We start from the raw sequence: 22491 nt of genomic DNA, 5'->3' as shown, positions 1-22491 counted from the left end.
CCTAACATTAACCAATGGAGTCCATATAAATTAGCCTAACCCTAATAAAACATTTCTCTATATGATCCACTTTTATAATCACAAGTTCAAATTATAAGTTTTCTTCAGTTGTCTTCTAACTATAGACAAAGTGTTTCTTATGCTGAATCTACACTATCAGCTATCATAGTTAAAAATGTAAGTTTCCTTTGATTGTCTTTTAACCATAGCCTTAGGTGTTTCTCATACTAAACTATATGATCAACTATCATATTCATAGGGTTATCAAAAATTTGAGTTTTCTTTGATTGTCTTTTTAAATGTAAACTTAAAAATGTTTCTAATTTTGCTAAATTTATATACTCAGTCTCCTAGACAGAAGAAAAAAGCCCTTCTTGCTCTTTCTGCTCTATTAAAGGTTTTTTTCCTTCCCTAAGCTCACCTTAAAGACTGTTCATGTTAACAGATTTATCTCTTTTATAAACTTATAAGCTCCAGGAAATGCACTGGTTTGGGGCTCCCCTCACCTCAGCCACCAAGACCTAATGGCTTCAAATGTACATTCAAGAAAACTTTTCTCCCAAACCTACTTAACTTTATTTACTACCTCGTGTGTGTGTGTGTGTGTGTGTGTGTGTGTGTGTGTGTGTGTGTGTGTGTTTCAGCATCTTGTCAAGTCCAGGTGTTTACTCAAATCTACATCCAGGACAGCTCCAAAGAAGGAACCCACAGATGCTCCAGTCTACTCTGACAGACAAAGATGCTTCTACTGGTCCCGTTTTCCCTTCTACCTACAGATGGTTCCACAGACCCTGGACAGCAAGGATACAGTCAACTCTCCTAAAACTTGACCAATATCCCCATACCCATTTTCTTAGGTTTCTCAGACACATGTCGCCCCAGAGTCAGCAGGGAGCAACTAATGACCACAACGACGCCATCCCTGCTTCAACCACCACCTTTTCTAGTTTCTCTTTTTTAAAAATTAAACCAAAATGGAGGAATGTTGGCATTCCTTCTACACTCTGCCCAACCATTACCTAGCAACGGCTAAGTAGGCCTGGACTGCTATAAAAGGAACTGTTTGGCCTCTCCCGCTCTGACTCTCTCTAACTCTCTGCCCTTTTTCTCTCTCTGAGCCCCTTCTCTCTCTCTCCCCTTCCCCATACCTTTCTTTCTCCACATGTTCCTGCCAGGTCTTATCTTTCTACCCCCCCCCATACACACACACACACACACACACACTCCCTTCTCGACTATTCTTCCCATGACCCCAAATAAACTCTATTCTGTAAACTCTATTCTATGCTAGACCCTTCCTATGGCTAGTACCTCAAGAGGAGGGATGCGTCAGGATGGGTCTGCTAAGGTACCCTCTCCTACCAAACCATACCATGCTCTATAATACATATCCTTGGTTTTTGTAAAGCAATTGGTGTTCTTCCATGTCACAGCCCATGCAACAAAGCCTCTGGAACCCTGCAGAATAAAGACTGTAAAACCCTGTGCCAATAAGTTCTTCCTCCTTTAGAGGTCTGCTCTTAGGTTTTGTCACAGCAACAGAAGTCTAATACAGATACAAAGCCGGGGCCAAAGACTCACTGTCACTTTTTCTTGATGAATAATTTTATTGTGCTTATAAAAGAATGTGCCCATGTTTTTCTGAGATGCACAGTAAATGCCTATGTATAAGATTCTTAGACATGAAGGGCAAAATTGCATTTTAAAAAAGTCAGCAGACACAGCAAAATGTAGATGAAACAATGGACTAAAAAAAATTAGTTTTGCTTTTGAGACAGGGTTTCTCTGTAGCCTTGGCTGTCCTGGAACTGCTCTGTAGATCAGGCTTGTCTGTTCCTTGCAGCCAGCAGGTCCAGGCAAGAGGAGAGAGAGGTCCAGGTCTGGCCGGGTCTCTCTGGGTCTGAGCAGGATGGTGAGTGTCAAAACACACCCGGCGGGAGTCTTGTCGGGAGTCTTGTCGAACAAGAACTCAACTTTACTGTTAACAACCTCTTGTTTATATAAACTCAGAGAATAGGGAGGAGGGGTTTGTGTAGGGAGAGATGACATGGGGGTGGGGAAGGGTGACAGGGGGTACGGGGTGACTGACAGGGCCAATGGGAAAGCTCTACATCAGCAACAGCTGAGCAGAGGCAGGGCTAAACAGGTCCTGTTGAGTCTGTTCAGTATGAAAGTGACTAAGACAGGTCTCAAACTTAAGCCAGGCTCGAGTTTGTCCACAAGGCCCAAACCAGGGACGAAATGGGGCCCGTCACAGGCTGGCCTTGAAAACTCACAGAGATGCAGCCAACTCTTCCTCCCGAGTGCTAAGATTAAAGGCAAGCAGCACCACTAACTGGCTGAAATGAACTAAAACCTTAATGGCTTAAAATTTATGTTGCTTTTATACTATATAATTGTGTCATTTTTATGAATATTTGCATTATACAATTTTGTCTTAGTTAGGGTTTTGCTGCTATAAACAGACACCATGACCAAGACAACTCTTATAAGGACAATATTTAATTGGAGCTGGCTTACAGGTTCAGAGGTTCAGTCCATTATCATCAAGGCAGGAACATGGCAGCATCCAGGCAGGCATGGTGCAGGAGGAGCTGAGAGTTCTACATCTTCATCTGAAGGCTGCTAGCAGAATACGGACTTCCAGGCAGCTAGGATGAGAGTCTTATAACCCACACCCACAGTGACACACCTACTCCAATAGGGCCACACCTCCTAATAGTGCCACTCCCTGGGCCAAGCATATACAAACCACCACACTGACTTTTATGTATCTTTAACATTTTGATAATAAAATAGCAAGAAAAGAGCCTGGAGGCCCAGTCAGTAAGTGACTCTTGAGCTCAGTCTTTAGCACCTATGTTAAAGAAGGGGTGGGGGGGAGGAGGAAGGAAAGGACTGCATGAATAGTAATCGTAGGTACATAGAGCCCTTTGTGCTGTCATTGTCACTATTGACACAGGGTCCTGCTATGTGTTTTAATCTGTCTCCACACTTACTTTTTTCCTGTGATCTTGAGTACTGGGTACACAAGCGTGTGTTGCCATTTCTCCGCTTAACCACATTCTAAAATGGAATCCTAGGTTACATCCTAATATATATGATGGTAATATGTACAAAAATCATGTATATCTATAAAATCGCTACTCAACCTGTTCTATTGTATTGCTGCCATTTCTCCTGGGTTCTTCTCATTGTCCTGGCTTTGCTAGAATTTATTTTGTTTTATTCATAGCAGATTCGAGACAGTAAGCACTGTAAGGCTCTCATATATTGTTCAAATACATTTATTTGACCTTCAGCTCTTTGAAGAGAGTTCGAAAGTTGGCTTCCCTCCATCTTTGTAGTATGAGACCTTTGCTTTCCAATGTTTAATGCCAATTAAAGTCCACTGTTCATTTATTGACATTAGTGAAACTTGCCGTTCTTTGGAAGATTCTTTCTCCCTTACTGTTGAATGCTGTGCGGTTTTGCTACACTGTTGCCAGGGGTGATGTTAGTTTCTAATTTCTTGCTAGTAACATGGCAAGAGTTCTCCATGTAAGGTCTCATGTGTGTTATCATTTCTGAACAATTGTGGAACTTTATAATTTTCTCTATTTTTTGCTCCTGGGATTGAACGAGGTGCCTCAGGCACACTGGACAAGTTCTCTGTCACTAAGCCCTCTCTTCCATATCTTTTCTTTATATCATATGACAAAATGCTTCATGCTGACTTGAATCATTTCCTTTCTATTTTGTTATCTCCTGCTTTATCTATTAGCTATATCAGTCAGATCTTTGATAGCTTTCTTTATTACCTATCAACAGCTAAAGGCTTGCCAGCACAACTTTCTCAGTCATTAGCATGTCTCTTCAGATGTATCCAGGTTTTGGGGGCTTAGAGTATGTGTGTGGGGGGCGAGGGTTATTTTCATTATTTAACTTTCACCTTTAAGATTTCCAATTTGTTCTTTTTTCAGATCATCCTGTTCTCTGGTTGCTCCATCCTTCCTGACTTTGAGTAACTGACAGTTTTTACATTGATCTCTGTATTTATTTTTAATTCTTCTATTCAGTGTTATCGTTCAATTCTTTTTATGGTGATGGAATTACTGTGTACTTAACGTGAGAGGTATAAGACACTGGGGCTTCAACTTGACAACCTGGGTAGGCAAGGACACGTTGTTCCAGCGCTGCTTCTCTCTGTCTCCTCCAGATAAGAAGGGAGCTGAGGAAGGAGGTTCTCATCCCATGGCTCGCACAAAGCAGACTGCCTGCAAATCCACTGGGGGAAAGCACCCAGGAAACAACTTGCTACAAAAGCTGCCTGCTTGCAAGAATGCGCCCTCTGCTGGAGGGGTAAAGAAACCTCATTGTTTCAGGCCTGGTACTGTGCATTCCAAATGAAATGAGAGGCTATCAGTAGTTCACTGAACTTTAGATTCACAAGTTCCCCTATCAGCACCTGATTCAAGAAATTCCTCAGGACTTCAAAACAGATCTGTGCTTCTAGAGGGCAGCTATTGGTGCTTTGTAGGAGGCAAGTGAGGCCTATCTGGTTGGCCATTTTGAAGATACCAACCTGAGTGCTGTCCGTACCGAACATGTAACAATTATGCCAAAAGATATCCAGCTAGCATGCCACATACATGGAGAACGTGCTTAAGAGTCCACTATGAGGGAAAACATTTCATTCTCAAAGTAAAATTTTTTTCCCTCTTCTTCCTGTTATCAGTAGTTCTAAATGTTAGCTATGTTTTCCATAGGGTCAAAGGTACCTAAGTATATGATTGTGAGTGGAAACATAGGGGGCAGAATCAGGTATTGGCAGCTTCTTCATGTTCATTTGTGTGTGAATTATAATATAAATGCAAGATATAAAGCATTAATGCAAGCAAAATGTTTCAGTGAACACATTTCAACAGTTCAACTTTATAACCTGATGAAAATTTCTGGACAATGCCAGCATTTGGATTTTTTTTAAACAAGTAAAATTCTTATTGATGGCAAAAAAAGAGAGAGAGAAATAAAAACAAAGAAACAAAGAAAACTTTGTAAAGATCCATTTTTGATGGAGAGTTATTTTTGTGTATCCACCGAATGAATAATTCGTTCCACCCGTCGTTCAGATGAGCACCGTGCATGTGAACCGGGGTAACGTTAGCAGGTCAGTTGGACATTTCCCTCCACACAATCATTTTAATGTAGGCTTTGCACAGGTATCTCACAGAAAAATGCTTTTCTGTCTCTTGTATCAATTCAGTGTTCCCAAGTGCAGCAGTCCATATCCAGACCGATTCAGTATTCTATGCTTTCCACCGGACAGAATAATGTCCTTCTTCATCATACTGGACGTGAGGGTAAACCACCAGAGTTCTACGAACTAGAGGGGGAAAGATAACCCCGGACATGCCTTGGCTCTCCACATATCTCTTCTCACTGTTGAATGCTATGTCCATGAAGGAAAAAATCCTGGGCATTTTCCCCCACTTTGCAAGCCCCTTGAAATACCTCCACTGAAGGTCCGCCAGGTCCAGAAACTGCTTTCCTAGAAAGGACCATGTTTTGAAAGAGTCACACAACAGCACACGTCACAGGCAGAATACATTTCTAATGAGCTGAGGCCCATTCATTCCTGTTTTGTTTGTTTGTTGTTTTGTTTGTTTGTTTGTTTGTTTTAACTAGAATTTCTGTGGAATACCAGAGACCACACAAGGAACACAATGGTGGGTGTGTACAACAGGTGTTGTCCAACTCCAGGGCTCTGAGGAGCCACTCTCAGAATGTCGAAGAAGACATCGGGGCTATCAAGTGTCCTGTTCACAGTCACCTCTCAGACATGAATGTGAGTCTTGGCCCTAAATTCTCAAATCTTATTCTTTTGTGGTTCTCAGGGTTGAACTCAAGACTGTGAACATGCTAGAGATAAGTGTTCTATCATGAGCAACTGCCTCCAGCCCATCTCTGTCTCTCTGTGTCTGTCTCCCCCTCCCTCCCTCCCTCCCTCCCTCCCTCCCTCCCTCCCTCCCTCCCTCCCTCCCTCCCTCCCTTCCTTCCAGGATTCAAAAATGCTTTCCTTGATTTCATTGCCACCATAGGCAGCAACAGCATCAGCTACAAACCCTAACTGTGAGAGATTGCACAGGTCAGTGCTTCACAGTCTTCTCTGGAAATCTGCCTACATCCTCAGTGAGTGTTGCACAACCCCACCCCCACCCCAACGCCAGGTGAGCCTCTTTTATTACCTGGGTCTAAGCAGGCGGGGGTTGCTGATTTTTCTTCATAGAACAGCCTGCCTGGGGCAACGGAAGACTGGAGAAGTTTGCGGAATGTGGTGCTTTGAATCCTTGTTCTGAAGTGGTGTGTCGGAGCAACTACGGGCATTTCGGTCTTTAAACCATAAGGAAAGGCAATCGCAGGAGGGGGGATACCAGCCTGGGCCAGCCTCTGCTGGGAGCTGTACACCTGTCCCAATGGGACCATGTAACCCATTAACAGACTTTGGTGAAGCAGATCTGACATGGATGGCGACTTCTGCTCTTTTTTAACCCCAGCCTGTATGACAGGGAGGGGTTCATTTTCTCTCGAAGTGTCATAGCTGTCAAATGGCGGGCCACTCAGGGTTTTCTCAAGGACTTGCTGAGCTTCCTTAAATGTCGTGCCACAGACTTTTTGGAGATTCGATTTCTTGCTCTCATCATTAAAATTCTTAAGAGATTCATATAGTTCTGGCAGCTGTGGGGGTGGGGGGAGAGAGAGAATAGAAGTCATGAGACCAATGAAGACATAGTAATCTCTCTCAACAGAAGCATTCATCTTTGTAAGGTGTTGTTCTCTCAGTTAACCACAGCAGCAGCAGCAGACTGTGGCATAGAGAGCAGGAAGCAGAATCCAAAAAACAGATTTAAGACACATCCTTTAAGCCCATTGCTAAAGAAATAAGTTGTTTATGTTTGGACTTGGTGGCCTGGAGGCCTTTTTAGCTTTCCCATCCTGATGAGTGGGCAGAAAGATGGCTGAAGTGGGCGGTGCCTCATTTGGAAGAAAGTAAGACAGATCATGTAGACACCAGAGTTTTACCCGGGTATCCCAAGAACTCAGACCATTCCAGAACATAAGGCAAAGGAGGCTGACGTCAGAATGTTTCCCTAAGCAGATGATTACGTGATTGAACGTTTGGGAGCAGCTGCTGGCAGAACAAAACTGTAAGCGAATCCTCATAGTGTGCCTCCCCAACTTAAGCTCTATGTGCAAGGAATAAAACCTTACTTTTTAGAGTAGCTGTCTACAGATCAGGTCATTCCTGACAGGTGTCTGTGGGCAATTCTGTTGGGAAGCCCTATAGTCCCTTCTCTCGAGTTACAGCCAAAGTTCATGTCATCTCCCTTCGGACGCTGCTCACTGGTAAAGGGCTCGCCTATCATGTGTAAAGGTCAGAAAGGAAGACAGGAACGAAAAGAACAAAGTAAAGCCAATGACCCCATGCTGGGGCCACGGCCCAGTGTGTTCTCCTCTCCCTCTTAGTCATTTTATTGCAAGAAAATAACCGAGTGAACTAAAACCAGAATGTGTCTATCTTCAGAGGTTTCCATTAGGAAAACAGCGTAACCTGGTGTCGTTCTGCCTCTGGACAGCTATGTCTTGTGCTAACAAAAAAAATGTCAAGGGGGCTGGAGAGGTGGCTCAGTGGTTAAGAGCACTGGCTGCTCTTACAGAGGACCTCGGTTTGATTCCCAGCACACACATGTTGGCTCACAACCATCTGTAACTCCAGGTCCAGGGGATCTGACACCCTCTTCCAGCCTCTGTAGACACCAGTCACACACACGGTACCCTTAAGACATGGTACCCACACGTGTAAAAGGTGTTACTGTTTTTAAATGAAGCCACTGAAATGAAACTCTGGTGCCCCAGGCAATACCCAGGCACCTCTGTGTACATTCGTGATTTGATCTCATGTGGTTCTTTAAGTTGCCTGTGTATGGTATCATGTCTTCTAAATTCATACCGAGCATCGGTGGTAATACAATGATCCCCTGCTGCCAAGACTCCAAGTGCGACGTCTGGAGGAGGACATTGTGTTAAGATCTGAATCTCCACGCCCCTGAAAGGAGAAGGTCAAGACCAAAGGTCAAAGGTCAGGCAGAGTGAAAGGGGAAGTCGTGTTGTAGTATCCATCACTTATCAACATCTTCTGGATGTGGTGAATGTGACATTTTAAAGTTGTGCCGTTTTACGCTTAGTTTGTTTTCTTACTGGTCTACGTCAGTTTTTCTTATTGGTGTATGTGATTAACTAATCACGTTTCAACCAGCTATGTTTATCTTAGTACTCCAAATTCTTACTCAAAATATATGCTAAGCTTTAATCTTAGTCCAAAGTATGTTGCATGGACTGCTTTCTTTCCTTGCCTAATGTTTTGATTGATTATACTTCACCTAAGGAAAAGACTCACTTGCCCCCTTACTCAGAAAAAGTATTCATTTAGGAGGGAAAAAAGCTAATAACAACAATAACAAAAAAGAAAAAAAGAAAGAAACTCTGACCATTTCATTGATGGAATTGAAACAGCCCCAGAATCCACACAGTTCATGCATCTGACTCGGGTGGGCCTTCTGTGTGGTGCCCACTGCTCACAAGTGTCCCTGTCTGAGTGACGTGGTGTAAATGGTGATGCCTGGGCCTGTGGGGCTTTCTGGGCTTTTCTCCACATTTTTCAGAAGAAGCCCGTGCCTTCGTGCAGAGATGGCATGTCTTCGTGAGCGTCTAGAAACCTCCACCAACCAAGAGATATGTAAGAAAGCTGACTTGGCTAACAGCCTCAGACCCAACTCCAGATGACTAGAACCATTCAAGCTGAGTCCAAAAAGAGGAAACATCACCCACTAAACCCTACACTTGGGGAGATTATTACGTAATGATAAATACAGACTCCACAATAAGGAGTCAGTAGTCATGCGGAACATGGAGAGGCCTGTGGTATTGGCTGGCTGTCCTGCAGGTTCTGAGATAGGCTCTAACTCCATGCTGAAGGAACACTCTGACACAGGGAGAAACACACCGATGAGATGTAAGGACTAGACCCTAATGTTAATGGCACGGTATGAGCCCATCTGCAGAGGAGATAAGGCCAGTGATGTGTTTTCTATAAGAGAAAATGTGTGCAGTGAAGAAGGACTGGCAACTGGCTGAAGGGCTTTTAGACAAGCCTAGAATCACGGGCCAGGGCTCAGGCTTGGGCCCATGTGCCATCCACAATCCTGCTGTGTGACAATTTCTGACAGTCTGAAACATGAGGCAGGGCGTGGAGAAGAAAAGGAAGAGAAGATGCCTTCTGGGGCGGGGGCAGTAGGGTTAGGAGAGAACAGGATGAGTCAGAAACAGTAAGACCTCATGCTGTAGGATTTGCATGGGTCTGGGGTGTGGTTCCCATAGAGCCTATGCCTGTCCTTAGCATGCTTGAGGCCTTAGATTCAATCTCAGTGATGCAAATCAGTAAGTTAGTTAATTAAAACTGTCCTGGGTAGTTGGGCATGGCAGTACCACCTACCACCACAGCATTTGGAAAGCACAGACAGAAAGGTACAGGCTATCTATCCTGGGATACATAGTAAACCCATTTCAGGAAAAGTAGGATGACAGAGAAAAGAGAGGGTGGAGGTGGAGGACGGGGGAGGAAGAGGAGGAGGGGGAGGAATAGGAGGAGGAGGGGGAGGAGGAGGGGGAGGAAGGAGAAGAGGGGGAGGAGGGGGAGGAGCAACAGCAGCAACAGGAGGAGAAAGGATGTACATGGAAACGGCTGCTTAATATCGAAATGCCAAGCTTCATGGGTTGTCGACTGTACCTGCTTGGGGACTTCTTGGTTGGATGGATGGTGTCCTTAAGGATTACCAGGCCTGCTGTGGTAGGGAGAGTTCATTCCTGCAGCGTAGGTTGGAACCCAGTTTGACCTTACACTTCTTTTCATCATTCACAAATCATATTCCATCATGGTTCAAAGGAGGTCGCTTGCTCATGAGCTCCAGCTCTGGAAAACACAAGAGGAAGCTTTACCATGTCACTCTCTTCCCTTTGCAGCCTCTCTGGTCGCTGGGCTAGAGACCCTCCATGATGGATATGAGGGAAGGAGGACCCCAGGTAATGGGAGTGGACTGAAGTCACCTAAATATCTATAGGAACAGAGGGCTGAGGAGCTAAGGCAGGGCTGGTGGTGGTGACAGAGTAAAGGCTCAGCTGTGAAGGCTGGATTCCACTTTCTTGTAGCAGCCTCAGAGGAGGCAGTGTGTCCCCATCCCTATGGATGGAATGACCCAAACATGGCCACCTGTCACCATGTAGCTTTGAGCTCCTGCCTCTTTCTCATGCCTCCCGACAAGCACAGCCTGGCTAAGTTTACCACTGTCACCCTTCTATCGTAATGCTCCATGATAATGTCTATCCCTGTACTACCACTTGGTTTCTCACATTCCACTTTTGTTAGCAGTCTCTGAGGTCCCAGGCTGAGTGTCATTCACCTGGTAGACCCCAGGCCCAACTGGAGTATGATAGTGCCTTAGTGAAGGGCAAGTGACAAAGTCACTGTTCATTGTGACATTTGGAAATCCTTCAGGTCACAGAAGTGGCTGTTTGGCAGCAAGGGCGGGGTTGGGGTTTGGTAGAGAGTGAGAGGTGGAAAAGTGTTTCTTCTAAGAGCATTTAAGACTGAGTCATTAAACTTCCTCACCGTAGGCTCTTCCCCAGCTCTCGCTGTCAACATGCAAAGGGGACGCTGGAGCTTTGAAGTGCTTACACAGTGTGAGCAGTCAGGGGTGGTGGGTGAGTTGTGTAGCCGTGTTCTGACCTCTCCGTTGGCAGAATCACTGTAACAACTTGCTATGGTTTGAGTGTATTGGGAGTCCCTGTGCTAGATGCTAGTATAAATTCCTCCCTTCCTAAGCTGTGTCAACGAAATCCTCCCCAGGGAACCGCTGACCAGCACGGAGCCTGTTCTTCTGTCTGTTTCTCTTGCTTCTGCAGATGACAGTGTACGGTACGTGCTGTGGTTACACGACTGTTTTACTCTGATAATTCAGCCTGAAGATCTTCCAGGTCATTATCTAAAGGTCTCCCTCCTTCATAGCTGCACATGTTCCTGAGAAGGTTTGGTTTGTTCAACGAGCCTTCTGTATGAAAGGTATCTGGGTTTTCGTGTCTGCCACAGACATCAGTTACTGGCTGTTGGTGAAGAGAGCCAGGCCCAGTGTTCTAGACCTGCATGCATGAGTTAATATGTCCACAGAGGATCCGTCCCTGCACGCAGGCTATTGTGTCATATGTCTTATGGTTTCTATTGCTCTGATAAAGTACCATGACCAAAACAGGCTGGGGAAGAAAGGTGCCTTAGTTAGGGTTTTACTGCTGTGAACAGACACCATTACCAAGGTGAGTCTTATAAAGGACAACATTTAATTATGGCTGGCTTACAGGTTCAGAGGTTCAGTTTATTATCAAGGCGGGAATGTGGTAGCATCCAGGCAAGCATGGTGCAGGAGGAGCTGAGAGTTCTACATCTTCATCTGAAGGCTGCTAGTGAAATACTGACTTCCAGGCAGCTAGGATGAGGGTCTTAAAACCCACACCCACAGTGACACACCTACTCCAATAGGGCCACACCTCCTAATAGTGCCACTCCCTGGGCCAAGCATATACAAACTATCACAAAAAGGATTTATTCCATCTTACAGGTTATAGTCCATTATTGAGGGAAGTCGGGGCAGCAACTCAATGTAGACCTGAATCAGAGGCCCTAGAGAAGTACCAATACTGGTTTGCTGCCCACGGCTGTCTAGCCTGCTTTCATGTACCGTCCAGGAGCACTTGCCCAGGACCAGCTATCCACACTGAGCTGGGTCCTCCCACACCCATACACAAGCCCTTCCTATGGAGGCATTTTCTCAATTAAAATTCTCTCTTCTAGGATATATTCGTTTTGTGTTGATTAACAAAAACCAACCAGCCCAGAGGTCTATGGATCATTTCAGTAACATCTTGTCCCTTATTACTTACCTGACTGTAGAATGTCTGTTCTCTGTGTTCTGCTGTACAAAACGCAGTAAAATGTACTGGAAAAACTCGCTTTGCGCTTGTGTCTGCGCGTGAAGATGTGAGTTCTCGGCTTTCTGTTCCTGCCACCATGTCTGATGTCTACAGCCATGTCACCTCTGTTGTGACAGACTCTCCTCTGGAAACATGGAGACACCCAACACAGTCAACTGCAGGCAGGCTTAGGGGACCCATGGTTCTTGAAGGTAAAAGAGGAGGGACATTTTAGAATCAGGATGTTCCTTAGAGTCAAGAACCTCTATGCTGGTTTGATCCTCTCTGGACCATCCAGCACTTGACCGACTCTGGCTCGGGAGGTGGGTTGTCATTTGTTCATACAGGACCTGACCCTTCCCCTGAGTGTTGAGAGATGTCTCTTGGTCAGGCTGTCCTCATTCCTGCAGCTCCTCCTCATTCTACTTTCATCCCAGTGAACCAGCTTTCTGCCCACATGCCCTGCTGTCTTCTTGGGTTTTCAAAGGTCATAGGCACCACAAGGCACATAGCCCAGACAGCTCCCACTTCTTGGTATAGCTGTCCTTTGTTTTTTGTTTGTTTAGAGATTTATTTATTTTATACATGTGAGTACACAGTTGCTGTCCTCAGACACCCCAGAAGAGGGCATCAGATCCCAATACAGTTCGTTGTGAGCCACCATGTGGTTTCTAGGAATTGAACTCAGGACCTCTGGAAGAGCAGTCAGTGCTCTTAACCCCCGAGCCATCTCTCCAGTCCTGGACTTTTTTTTTTTTTTTTTTTTTTTTTTTTTTTTTTACTACAGGAATTTTACCACCAAAAAAAACCCCAAAAAACAAAAAACAAAAAACCCAAAACAAACAACCCTCCCCACAAAAAAACAAAAACCAAAAAGTAAACAAAGAAAAAAACCAAAAAAGCATGAATAACCCTGCTCTATGTCTTTTCTGAAGGAAGTAACAGATTTCAGCGGGTTCTTCACTGACAGAGAATTGGAAGCTTGTTCTAGTTTCCCGTCAAAATGATTTCCTCATGTCTCTGGGCCTCACCAAATCCTGAGTTTTTATACTTACCTTCCTCCAAAAGGGATGGAGGCTGCTGGGCGAATGTTTCCTGCCTGAAATCTCTTGAGGCCTTATTTGAAGGGGAAGGGAATGGGGCTGAAAGCCTGGTGGTTAGAGCAGGAAGTAGAAATATCACTGAGATGGTTTTGAAAGGATTTTACCCCATGTGGGCAAATGCAGGAAGTACAGAGAGAAGTCAGAGGTGGGGACTTCTGGGAGAGGGACATGGGTTCTGGTGACCTTCCAGGACTGCAGCATGACTGAATAGCAACACCAGTGACAGACTGCCAGATGAGATATGTTGGAGGAGTGGCAGGCTAAGTCATTGGCTCAACTGGCTACATGGACCAGTGGCTCTTACGTGTACTCTGCGGCTCTGTCCCCTCTGGAGCCTCTACCCACTCAGCACTTTCTCTGTTGCCCTGTGACTCTGTCCCTGAAATGGTTAGTGACATACTTGGAAGAAGAACATGAAGATACAGTAGACTGGAGCAGAGGTGGAGATATTTTTGTTTTGACACCCACAAGACACCCTGCCCTCCCGCCCCCCGAAATTCTCGGAAGTCCCGAACATCTTGACTGGCATCATTTTGTCTCCTTCCCTTGAGACCTGCATGTAAAAAGGCAGAATTTTGTGGAATTTTGGTGATATGAACATTGTTAACCCATGGAATCTGTGTCCACTTCACTGCAGGGACTTGAACTGTGGGTGACACAGGGGAGTTCTATGGCTCCACCCAGATCACCATCCTCAGCACGTACACTGAGAATGCATTGTCATCAAGCATGGAGGGCAGCCATTGTATCACCGTCCCTGAAATCAGCACTTCGTGCCAGGCGCAGGCTAATCTTGCTAGTGGCGTTCAGACAACAGAAATCTCTGCGGTCCCCTTAGCAGCCTTGAGAAAATGCCAACAGCATGGATCAGGCAGTGCAGTGCAGCGAAAGTATTATGTTGTTGGGCTCGTGCGATGAGATCTGGGTACTTGAACAGCCAGCGCACTCACCTTCGTATGTCTTGCTCAGGCAGACACCCCCTCATCCATGGTCCCTTGCTTGGGGTGCTTTATCAGTGTGAAAATGAGGTGACCACCTGGTGGACATTCCCGTCCCCCCTTTGAAGGCAGGTCACAGTTTGACTTAAAGAACTATCTTCTATACAGTCTGAAGCAATAAGTAGGGAAGGGAAATAGTTCCCAGAGGTGAGATATTCTGGTAGGTGTGTCTCACCAGTGAGTGTGCCTAGCAGTAGACAGATGCTGCCTCCTGTTCAACACCCACCATTACCACACAGAACTGGACCCAGGCCAGACGGAACACCTACAAGGTACATCTTAGAACATTAACAGCTGTTCCAAAAATGCTGCGTCATCGTGTGTCCTGGTCAGGGAAGGATAACCTCAGTCAAAAATATGGAACAACCTCATATAAAAACCGCCATTTCCAAGAATATGGACCAACAGAGGAAGAGTGTGGCCAGCCACAACGTACTATTGAGGCTACAGTAAGACATAGGAAGTGTACGCCATCTTAAAACACTAGGGATCGAATCATGCTTTCAATAAGAGCTCTAGAGTCCTGTTCTTAAGCATAAGGCTTATTATCTAAATACTCTGCCAACCATGGGGCACACACACACACACACACACACACACACACACTTACAGAAAATTTATTAGCAAAGGAATAAGACTATTGTCAGTAAAAAAAAAAAAAAAAAAACATATGCCCTTGAAAATCTTTTTTTCTTTTTTTTTTTTCTTTTCTTTTTTTTTTTCTTTTTTCTTTTTTTTTTTTTTTGGTTAATGGAAACAAACCTCCACCAGTGCCTTCAACACAGAGAAGGGCTAACAGAGGCTCCTAGCCAGCTTCATGCCTACAGATAGGACTTTGGTGGAAAAGCATGCGTGGGGGAGGGCTCCACCATCTTAGCTTTTCCTGTAGTGCCACACCTCTCAGGGACTGTCTGCCCCTGTCCTGGGCTGCAGCACTCAGCCCTTTGCCCTTGAGAGCAGGAAGCTTTGCAGCAGAAGTGGGGCAGCCTCTGGACAGGCTCTGCCTGAGCCTGCAGTTGCACCTCCTGCTGAGCTTCTTCAGACTCCATGAGGGGACACACAGGTGCCTGGGGACAGGGGATGACTGTCCCATGCCTGTACCCTAGCTGTTTCCTCAGGACCATCCCAGGGTCTCTCACACATTTCTGAGCTTCAGGGTTGCCACAAAACTCACATCTCCCTTTGATGAGCCTTGTGCCCTTCACGGATGTTAATGGGGAGCAGCCCTTGGCCAGGGACTTTTCCTGTCCTTTGTGCTTCCTTCCAGGGGACAGCCTCTGCCAGAAGCCCTTCGCCTGGTTGGTGAACTGATTTTCCTGAGGCTGGCTCTTAGGTGTCAGTGCTGGGGAGGATGTGTGTCCCAGTGTTTCCTCTGGTGCCCCGGCCTGAACACAGTGACTCTTCCCTCTGGTTTGGGATGTCCCTAAGCCTGCATCCCCTCCACCAAGCTTTCCTGCTTCACTTGCCAGTGTGAGCAATCCTCTGGCAGCAGGGGGACAGTCCTTGTTCTTGCTCTTGCCTGAGAGATATGCAGGGACCCAGGGACCCTGATGGGACTCCATGTTGATGCCCACAGTGGGCAGGTGCAGGTGCAGCACCTGAGAAACTGCCATGTCCCCACTGGAGGGGCCCTGGGGTTTGGAAGTCATTTCTGCTGAGGCAAAGGGCGTGGCAGGCAGGTCTGGCACCTGGATGTGTGGCCTGCCCTCTGGGTTTGGCTCGCCTTCCGTGGATACCTGACTTTTAGAGTCAGGCTCCTCAGAGTTGTGAGGAACTGACATTCCCTTCAGGGACTGACATGCAGTCACGTGGCTCCCGGGGGAGCACAGGCCTTGTTTGCCTCTCGAGTTCTTAGTGGACTGTGGGTGAAGACCAGGGAGTTGCTCTCCCTTGTGTAGCTCTGTGGCCCCCTCAGCCGTGGAGCCGTGTTCCCAGCTCGTCTTTTCTCCCTGAGACCCCTGTGTGTTGGTGCTGGAAGCCAGTCTCTCATGTGTTGGCCCATCTGGGCTCACGGGCAGCTCTGGGCCAGGTCTGTTGTCTGGTCCAGACTGTTGCAGGATGCCTTTGTCTGCCATACTGGGTGTCCAGTGCTGGGTTGGCTCTCTGCCCCTTGGGGCTATGCTAAGGTCTTTATCTACACACACTTTGTTGTTCTCAGAGGCTGGCTGGCTGTGGCCCACAAGTGAAGTAGCAGGGAGAGGCCTTTGTTGGGTGGGGACTGAATTCACAGTCACCACTTTATCTCCAGTAGTGTTTCTGTGGAAGGACCTGGAGGACTTGTCAGAGTCTGCTCTGGGACCTCTGTGGGCTTGAATGTGGAGCTGAGGGAAAGGACAAGACGACTCTGCTTTTGTCAAGTAGGACTCTAAGGACTCCTCAACTCTTTGTGGAAGGCCAAATGTCATCCTCCTGCCGAAGGATGTAATGTGTTCTTCCAACATCTTTTCTTTGCTACAACTAAGTGTCAAGCTGTGTGGGTGTTTTGTCAGTCCATCCTCCTCACCTGCCAAAGGTGTTGTTTGTCTGGGGGAGGTCTCTGGTGGAGGCTGTGCCTTGTTCATAGAATGCCCTGACCTGTCCACAGTACTAGGCATCTCACTCCCACTCGTTTCTTTAGTTTTCTTGCCCAGATGTTCTTGCAGGAAAACTTCATGTTCTTTTTGGCACTGCTTGACCCATGAAGCCTTTGAAATTTTTCCAGACATATTCCCTGGCTGAAGTTCTGGATCTGTCTCAGAATTAGAATGTACACTGCTCTTTGTAGCCCCACTGAAGTTACTCTGTACATGATCTCTTTGGTCTATCCCTGGACATTGTCTCTGAACTTTGATGTCTTTCTTCTTTAGAGGTTGAATCTCTATGGGCTTCTTTTGGAGGCTTCCCGATTGGCTTACCCCAAAGCTTGATAGGTTTCTGTTGGCATTGGACTTATAGAGAGAGATCCATGAGAGTCCATAGGTGTCACTTGCCTTAGGGACCTCAGGAATTTCTAAACGAGGACTCATGAATGACAGGGACTCACGGATCCTCTGGGGCAGGCCCCAGCGACGGTGGATGAGTCTCTTTCGAAGATGGTGTTCCAGTTTCCTCTCGAGTTTATGGATGAGAGGGAAGTCTCCAGGAAGAATTGTCTTGGGAGCATGGACTTTGGATGAATTTCTGGTTGAGGAGAGTTTAGGAGGTGAGGGAAAGAAGCCTTCTTGGAATGTTTGGGTTAGAGTGGGTAAACCCAAGAAACTTTGCAGCGCTTTTTGTAGTAGGTTGTATTCCAGCTGTTGAATTTCATGTGGGCTGAGAGGCTGTGCCTTATCCTTTAGGCTATGAAAACGTACCCCACATATCCTAAGCTGGGATTGAGAAGAAGGTGGCAAGAACTGGGTTAGCGATTGAGTCTGGGCCTTACAGCTGGCAAGGGAGTCAGGCTTGATCTGAGACTGAGGTCTGATTTGCCTCTGTTGGTCACTCTCAGGCAAGGGCACAGGTATGGGGTAAGTAAGGTTAGAATAATCACTACCTGAAGAGACCTTAGCCATTTCATTGAAATAGTCCCTTTCTGGGTAACTGTTACCTGAATTGGCAGCCTTATGTTTCAGGGACTCACTGTGTAGAGAAGGGAGTCCCCAAAAGAGCTGGATGTCCTTCATCTCTGACTGATCTTCAGAGTTCTTCAGATGAGAGGGCTGCTGGTGCAGGTGAGGGCCCTTTATCTTTCCCTCTTTATTACCCAAAAGGTGGGAGACTTCCAAGTTCTCTAGACCAGCATTTGATGCCGAGATTTCCCCTGAAGTATTTGGTGGCATTATAAAAGATACTGTTTTCTTTTTTTTAAGTTTATATACAGGGACATTAGCATCCTCTTTCTCTTGCTTCTTGAAGAGTGCTAAGACATCGAGGCTGGGAGACAAATGGTCTCCAGGCGCCACAGCATGGGCCTTTGTGAGTCTCTGGTCTGAGCCTTGAGAAGCATAGGAGCCTAGAGGGTGCTGGTTAGTAGTAGCATCTGCCAAATTTGTCAGGGAGTGGTCTTCAGCACTGAACCACGGCCCGGAGGATGCTGGCTCATAGACAGTGCTTTTGGCTGTCGAGACATTGAGGGACTGCTCCCTAGGCCTCTCCGGAGGAGACTGGAGAGCTAACTGTGCTTTCTGGGTGGCATTTGGAAGTCGGTGTGGAAAAGGGGCAAGTGTTCTGTGTGGGGTATGGGCCGGGAACGCTGCAGGGCTTAAGGGAGCCATAGCTTGTGGTGACAGAGAGGCCTGGAGTGGTATGGGAGAAGATATGCCATCCAAAGGACGGATTTGGTTCTGTGCGAGGATGGAGAGGGAAGTGTGGGGAGGAGCTTCTGGAGCTGGATGTCCTGGTTGGTTTGCAGGAGAATGAGTGGGTAGAGCAAGTAAAGAAGCCTCTGTCACGGGAGCTGTAGAAGGCAAAGAGGACATCGAGGCAGCACCGTCTTCCAGCGGAACCCGAGAGAGCAGGTGGCGATTGCTTGCTTTGTTACATATTTTACAGAGGGGATCTGAACATAGCCGTTGCTGAGAGCCTGTGGGGTCGTATGGTTTGCCCAGGCTGTAAGGAGACAGAAAGGTCAGAGCTTTAGCCAAGTTGAGTATACGAAAAAGAAAACCTGCCAGCCAGGGTAGGGAGCTGGGGGCAAGGGACCCGGATGTGAAGGGAATGCATCACCTTTGCAGGGTTGTCTGCAGCTTCCTTCCTTCCTCAGAGTCTCTCTGGCCAACTTTCTTACCTGGAAAAGGGAGAACACGTGTACTCCAGAAGGAGGTGCAATGGCAGAGCTTTCAAAAAAACATTCAAGGGGCTAGAGAGATGGCTCAGTGGTTAAAAGCACTTGAGATTCGTCTAGAGGACTTGGGTTCAGTTCTCAGAACCCACATGGTGGCTCACAACGACCTTAGGGCCCAATGACAGGACAGTTGGTGCCTTCTTACGACCTCTAAGGAGTGTGGTACACAGATAGATGAACAAGGAAAACACCCATCATGTGCATTAAATATGTAGATCTCTTAAAAAGAAAAAAAAAGTATGCAGGAGAACCTGGAGACAGTGACAAGCGCTCTGTAGAACACTCAGAACGCTCACAATTGTGTGAGGCTCAGATACTAATCCACCCCCTGCACCCCCACACCCCCACCTGGTGTTGTTGGCTGTCACTCAAGACCACTGCAGGAAACACTGATCAGTGGTTTCCTTGTGGCTGTCAGCTCCCAGGAACAAAGCAGGGTCACAGTGTCAGGAGACTTAAGCTGTGCTTCAAAGTAGCCAGTCCCCCCTGCACATCTCAGAAGATCCCTGAGGGGCTGTCCTGTCACCAAAGACTGTCACTCTCCCCTGCACATCTCACAGGAGTCCCAGGGGCTGTACCCACTGCTGGAGACAGTCCCAAGGAGCTGTGCACCTTGCTTTAAGAACTAGGGGAATGGAGGAGACTGAATCTATCTTAGGTTGATCTTATGAAGCAGAGTCCCAGGAGTGACATCTTCTTATCATGGACCTGAATCTTCACAGAAAGGACACCATGCTGGGATGACGAAGTTAATAGGTAGACACCTACATTTAAATGCTTTCCATCTGTTGCGCCTAATGCCGCTCTGTCTCTGTAAAGACAAGAGAAATGCAGTGAGCACCTGAGACTTCTTTGCACTGCTGCTCTTTCATATGTATTCAGAATTCCTTACCGCAATATCCTGGGCTCTACTGAATAAGTGAGATTTGTGCATTCATTTTACTAACTTTAGAAGTAAGCACTTGTTTTTTTTTACTGTTTTTCTCTCTGGGAAAGTAGAGGACATTATGAAGTTCACACTTGGGGGTCTCAGCAAAAAGTCCTCTCCTTGATAGCATAAAGTTTGAAGCCAGCATTTATAGCTCTGCTCTCTCCAAGGGCTGTGTGCGAAGCTAAAGACCACGTACCAGGCTCTAACCAGAGGCCTTCAACGTGCAGCACTGTGATCCTGACCAGTTCATCATGGAGGAGGGTAGGGGAAGGGACACATGATGCAGGAGTGGATCATGGGATCTACTGTCAGGAGAGGCTGCTCTCATCCCCAGAGCCCAAAGACTGGAGCCAAGCCACTGGGACCAGTTTTCTAATTTGTCCTGGAAACTTCAGCCACACACAGATAGGAAGGTGAATGTGGGCTCCAGATGGGAATCTTAGTCCTCCCTGATCCCTCTCATACCTCTCCTCCTCTCCCCTGCCTCTCCCCCTTTCCCCCTCTCTCTCCTCTCCTCTCCCCTCTCCCCTCGGCCCTCTCCTCCTTTCCCTCCCTTCCCTCCCCTCCCCTCCCTTCCTCTCCTCTCCCTTCCTCATTCATTCATCTCAGACATCCCTCTGACAGCCAAGCACATTCCACAGCCAGAGAACAGAACTACAGCCCAGCAGTGAAGAGTCTCTCTTGGGAACTCACCACACTCCCTTACCTTAGGGGTGTCTTTCTTTCTCCACAGCCACTGTGTAAGCAGTCTCAATATCAGGTAACAGATGTACAGAAGCAGTAGCCCCAGTCCACTCAGAAGAGTATAGCTGAGGTCTGTGTGGTAGGAAGCTGAGCCAAGAGCCAGCCATGACTCAGTGAGGCCATTCAGAGATGAGAGAATGTTCTCCATAGTATAAACAGCATGGCTGCCTGAGGTGTCTGATTCTGAGGGTTCCTGAGCTTGACTAGAGTCCCAAGCCTGCATCACAGAGCAGGGGAGAGTCACAAGGGTTTCTGAGGGTGGGGAGGAGGGTGTGTCTTCAGCCCTTCCCCCACCCCAAGGAGCTCCTCTGAGCCCTCTGCCCAATCCTGCTGCTACCTGTTTCCATCTGCCCTCTGCTCACACCATACTCCTCAGGGGAACTTTCTGCTGTTCCATCAGCAGCCCAGACTGTCACCAAGTCCCCTTGCTGTGTGGAGGACTTGATTTGGACCTCAGCACTTCTGGTACCATGTGGTGCCTGGGATTTTGCTTTGCCGAGATGTTCACAGCCTTGATAATTAGGCTCTTCTCACACATGTGCCATCTGCAGAATGGGTTTTCCCTCTGCCCATTACATTTATTTATCTTCTCGAATGTCAAGAAGTAAATGTCTCTGTTTGAGTCAGCCTTGCGTGTCTTTTAGTTAGAGCAGACAAAGTCATAAAACTGATATAAATATTAAATCATGTCAAATCATACATTTTTGGTCAAATCATGTATTTTTGGATATAACTGCATACCATGTATTTTTTCCCACAGTTAGTAAAAATTTAGTTGCATCAAGGCCTTTAATTATGATCTAAATGTACAGAGCTACACTGACCAATCAGAGCACTAGTTTCATGTCTAGGCAGAGTTAATCTTTCCTCCTTGCACTCCCTTCACCTCATTGTTTTTGACCCTGTTTCTTCCCACTCTGCCTATGATAAACACTGTGCCTTGCCATGTCAGCGCATGATAGGAGTTTCAGCATTCATTTAGATGGGGCTGGCTATTGGCACACTCTGAGGGTGGTTCCTGGGGTCCTTGATGACACAGTAGGACCCTGGAGTATCAGTGCCTTAAAAAAGAACCTGGTTGAGGACCCTCACTGATTGCCTGTCGTCCGCTGTAGGTACTCACACAATAATGTCCCAAACCAAAGAGCCTATCATGTGTTATCCAAACAGCATTTCTTGTCAGGGTTAAATAACCCTGAGGTTGCTGTGCATTCTTGCCTACACCTTCTGCCTTAAAAAAGAATTGATGGTTTGTTCAGTTTGGGATTTTGTGTCCTTGTGTCCCACCTTGGTGAGTTCCTTTAAGAATTTGGGGTGAGACTCTGGTACACCATTCTCCTGATGAATAGACTTGGATATTCAAAATGGCATCACTCCCCCTGCCCCCAGCATCGCATGATGGTTTAGACATGGTTCATCATCGTATGTTAGTCTTTATCCTGTGATAAAAGGCCTATGACAAAGATAAGAAAAGCTTTGGAGAGTCGTGGTTTCATACGGTTTATTCCCACGGTCTCTTGGCATGTTGCTTCGGGCATGTGATTGTGTTGTTGTATTATAGAAGAGGTGGCTTTTCTGTGACAAACCAAAAGGGAAGTCAGAAAGTCAGGGCAAGAAGCCTTGCCCTCCCTTCAAGGTACATCCCAACCATCTAGCTTTTCTCTCCCAGGCCCCTTTCCCAACAGTGCCATAACTTTCTCAGGGCGCCACCACATACTGGTGACTACGACACACACTCTCATGTAAGCACGGTATGCCAGGTATGAGTCATGAAGTATTTAGGAGGCATGTTATGAATATTCAGTTTCCCTTTCTTTCTTTTCATTCATTCATTCATTCTTTCTTTCTTTTATT

The 22491-nt window shown here is 46.6% G+C and overlaps 2 protein-coding genes across 2 annotated transcripts; both read right to left on the bottom strand.

Annotated features, from left to right (window-relative positions):
- Positions 1–4894: 4894 nt before the first annotated feature.
- C8H9orf153 (chromosome 8 C9orf153 homolog) lies at positions 4895–10525 on the bottom strand. Its single transcript, XM_034509645.2, has 5 exons — positions 10447–10525; positions 9827–10009; positions 7991–8086; positions 6228–6717; positions 4895–5530 (listed from the first exon to the last, which is right to left on the bottom strand). The coding sequence occupies exons 3-5, from the start codon at positions 8057–8059 to the stop codon at positions 5289–5291; spliced, it is 801 nt and encodes a 266-aa protein (XP_034365536.1). The 5' UTR covers positions 8060–8086; positions 9827–10009; positions 10447–10525; the 3' UTR covers positions 4895–5288.
- Positions 10526–14903: 4378 nt separating this feature from the next.
- On the bottom strand, positions 14904–20810 carry LOC117713324 (spermatogenesis-associated protein 31D4-like). Its single transcript, XM_034509547.1, has 4 exons — positions 20600–20810; positions 19731–19773; positions 18845–18905; positions 14904–18727 (listed from the first exon to the last, which is right to left on the bottom strand). Exons 1-4 carry the CDS (start codon positions 20783–20785, stop codon positions 14980–14982), a joined length of 4038 nt encoding a protein of 1345 aa, XP_034365438.1. The 5' UTR covers positions 20786–20810; the 3' UTR covers positions 14904–14979.
- Between the last annotated feature and the right edge of the window lie 1681 nt (positions 20811–22491).

Source organism: Arvicanthis niloticus, chromosome 8, assembly GCF_011762505.2.
Source record: "Arvicanthis niloticus isolate mArvNil1 chromosome 8, mArvNil1.pat.X, whole genome shotgun sequence".
Taxonomy (NCBI): domain Eukaryota; kingdom Metazoa; phylum Chordata; class Mammalia; order Rodentia; family Muridae; genus Arvicanthis; species Arvicanthis niloticus.
Note: the sequence above shows the minus strand (reverse complement) of the source record. Positions and strands in the feature narration are given on the sequence as shown.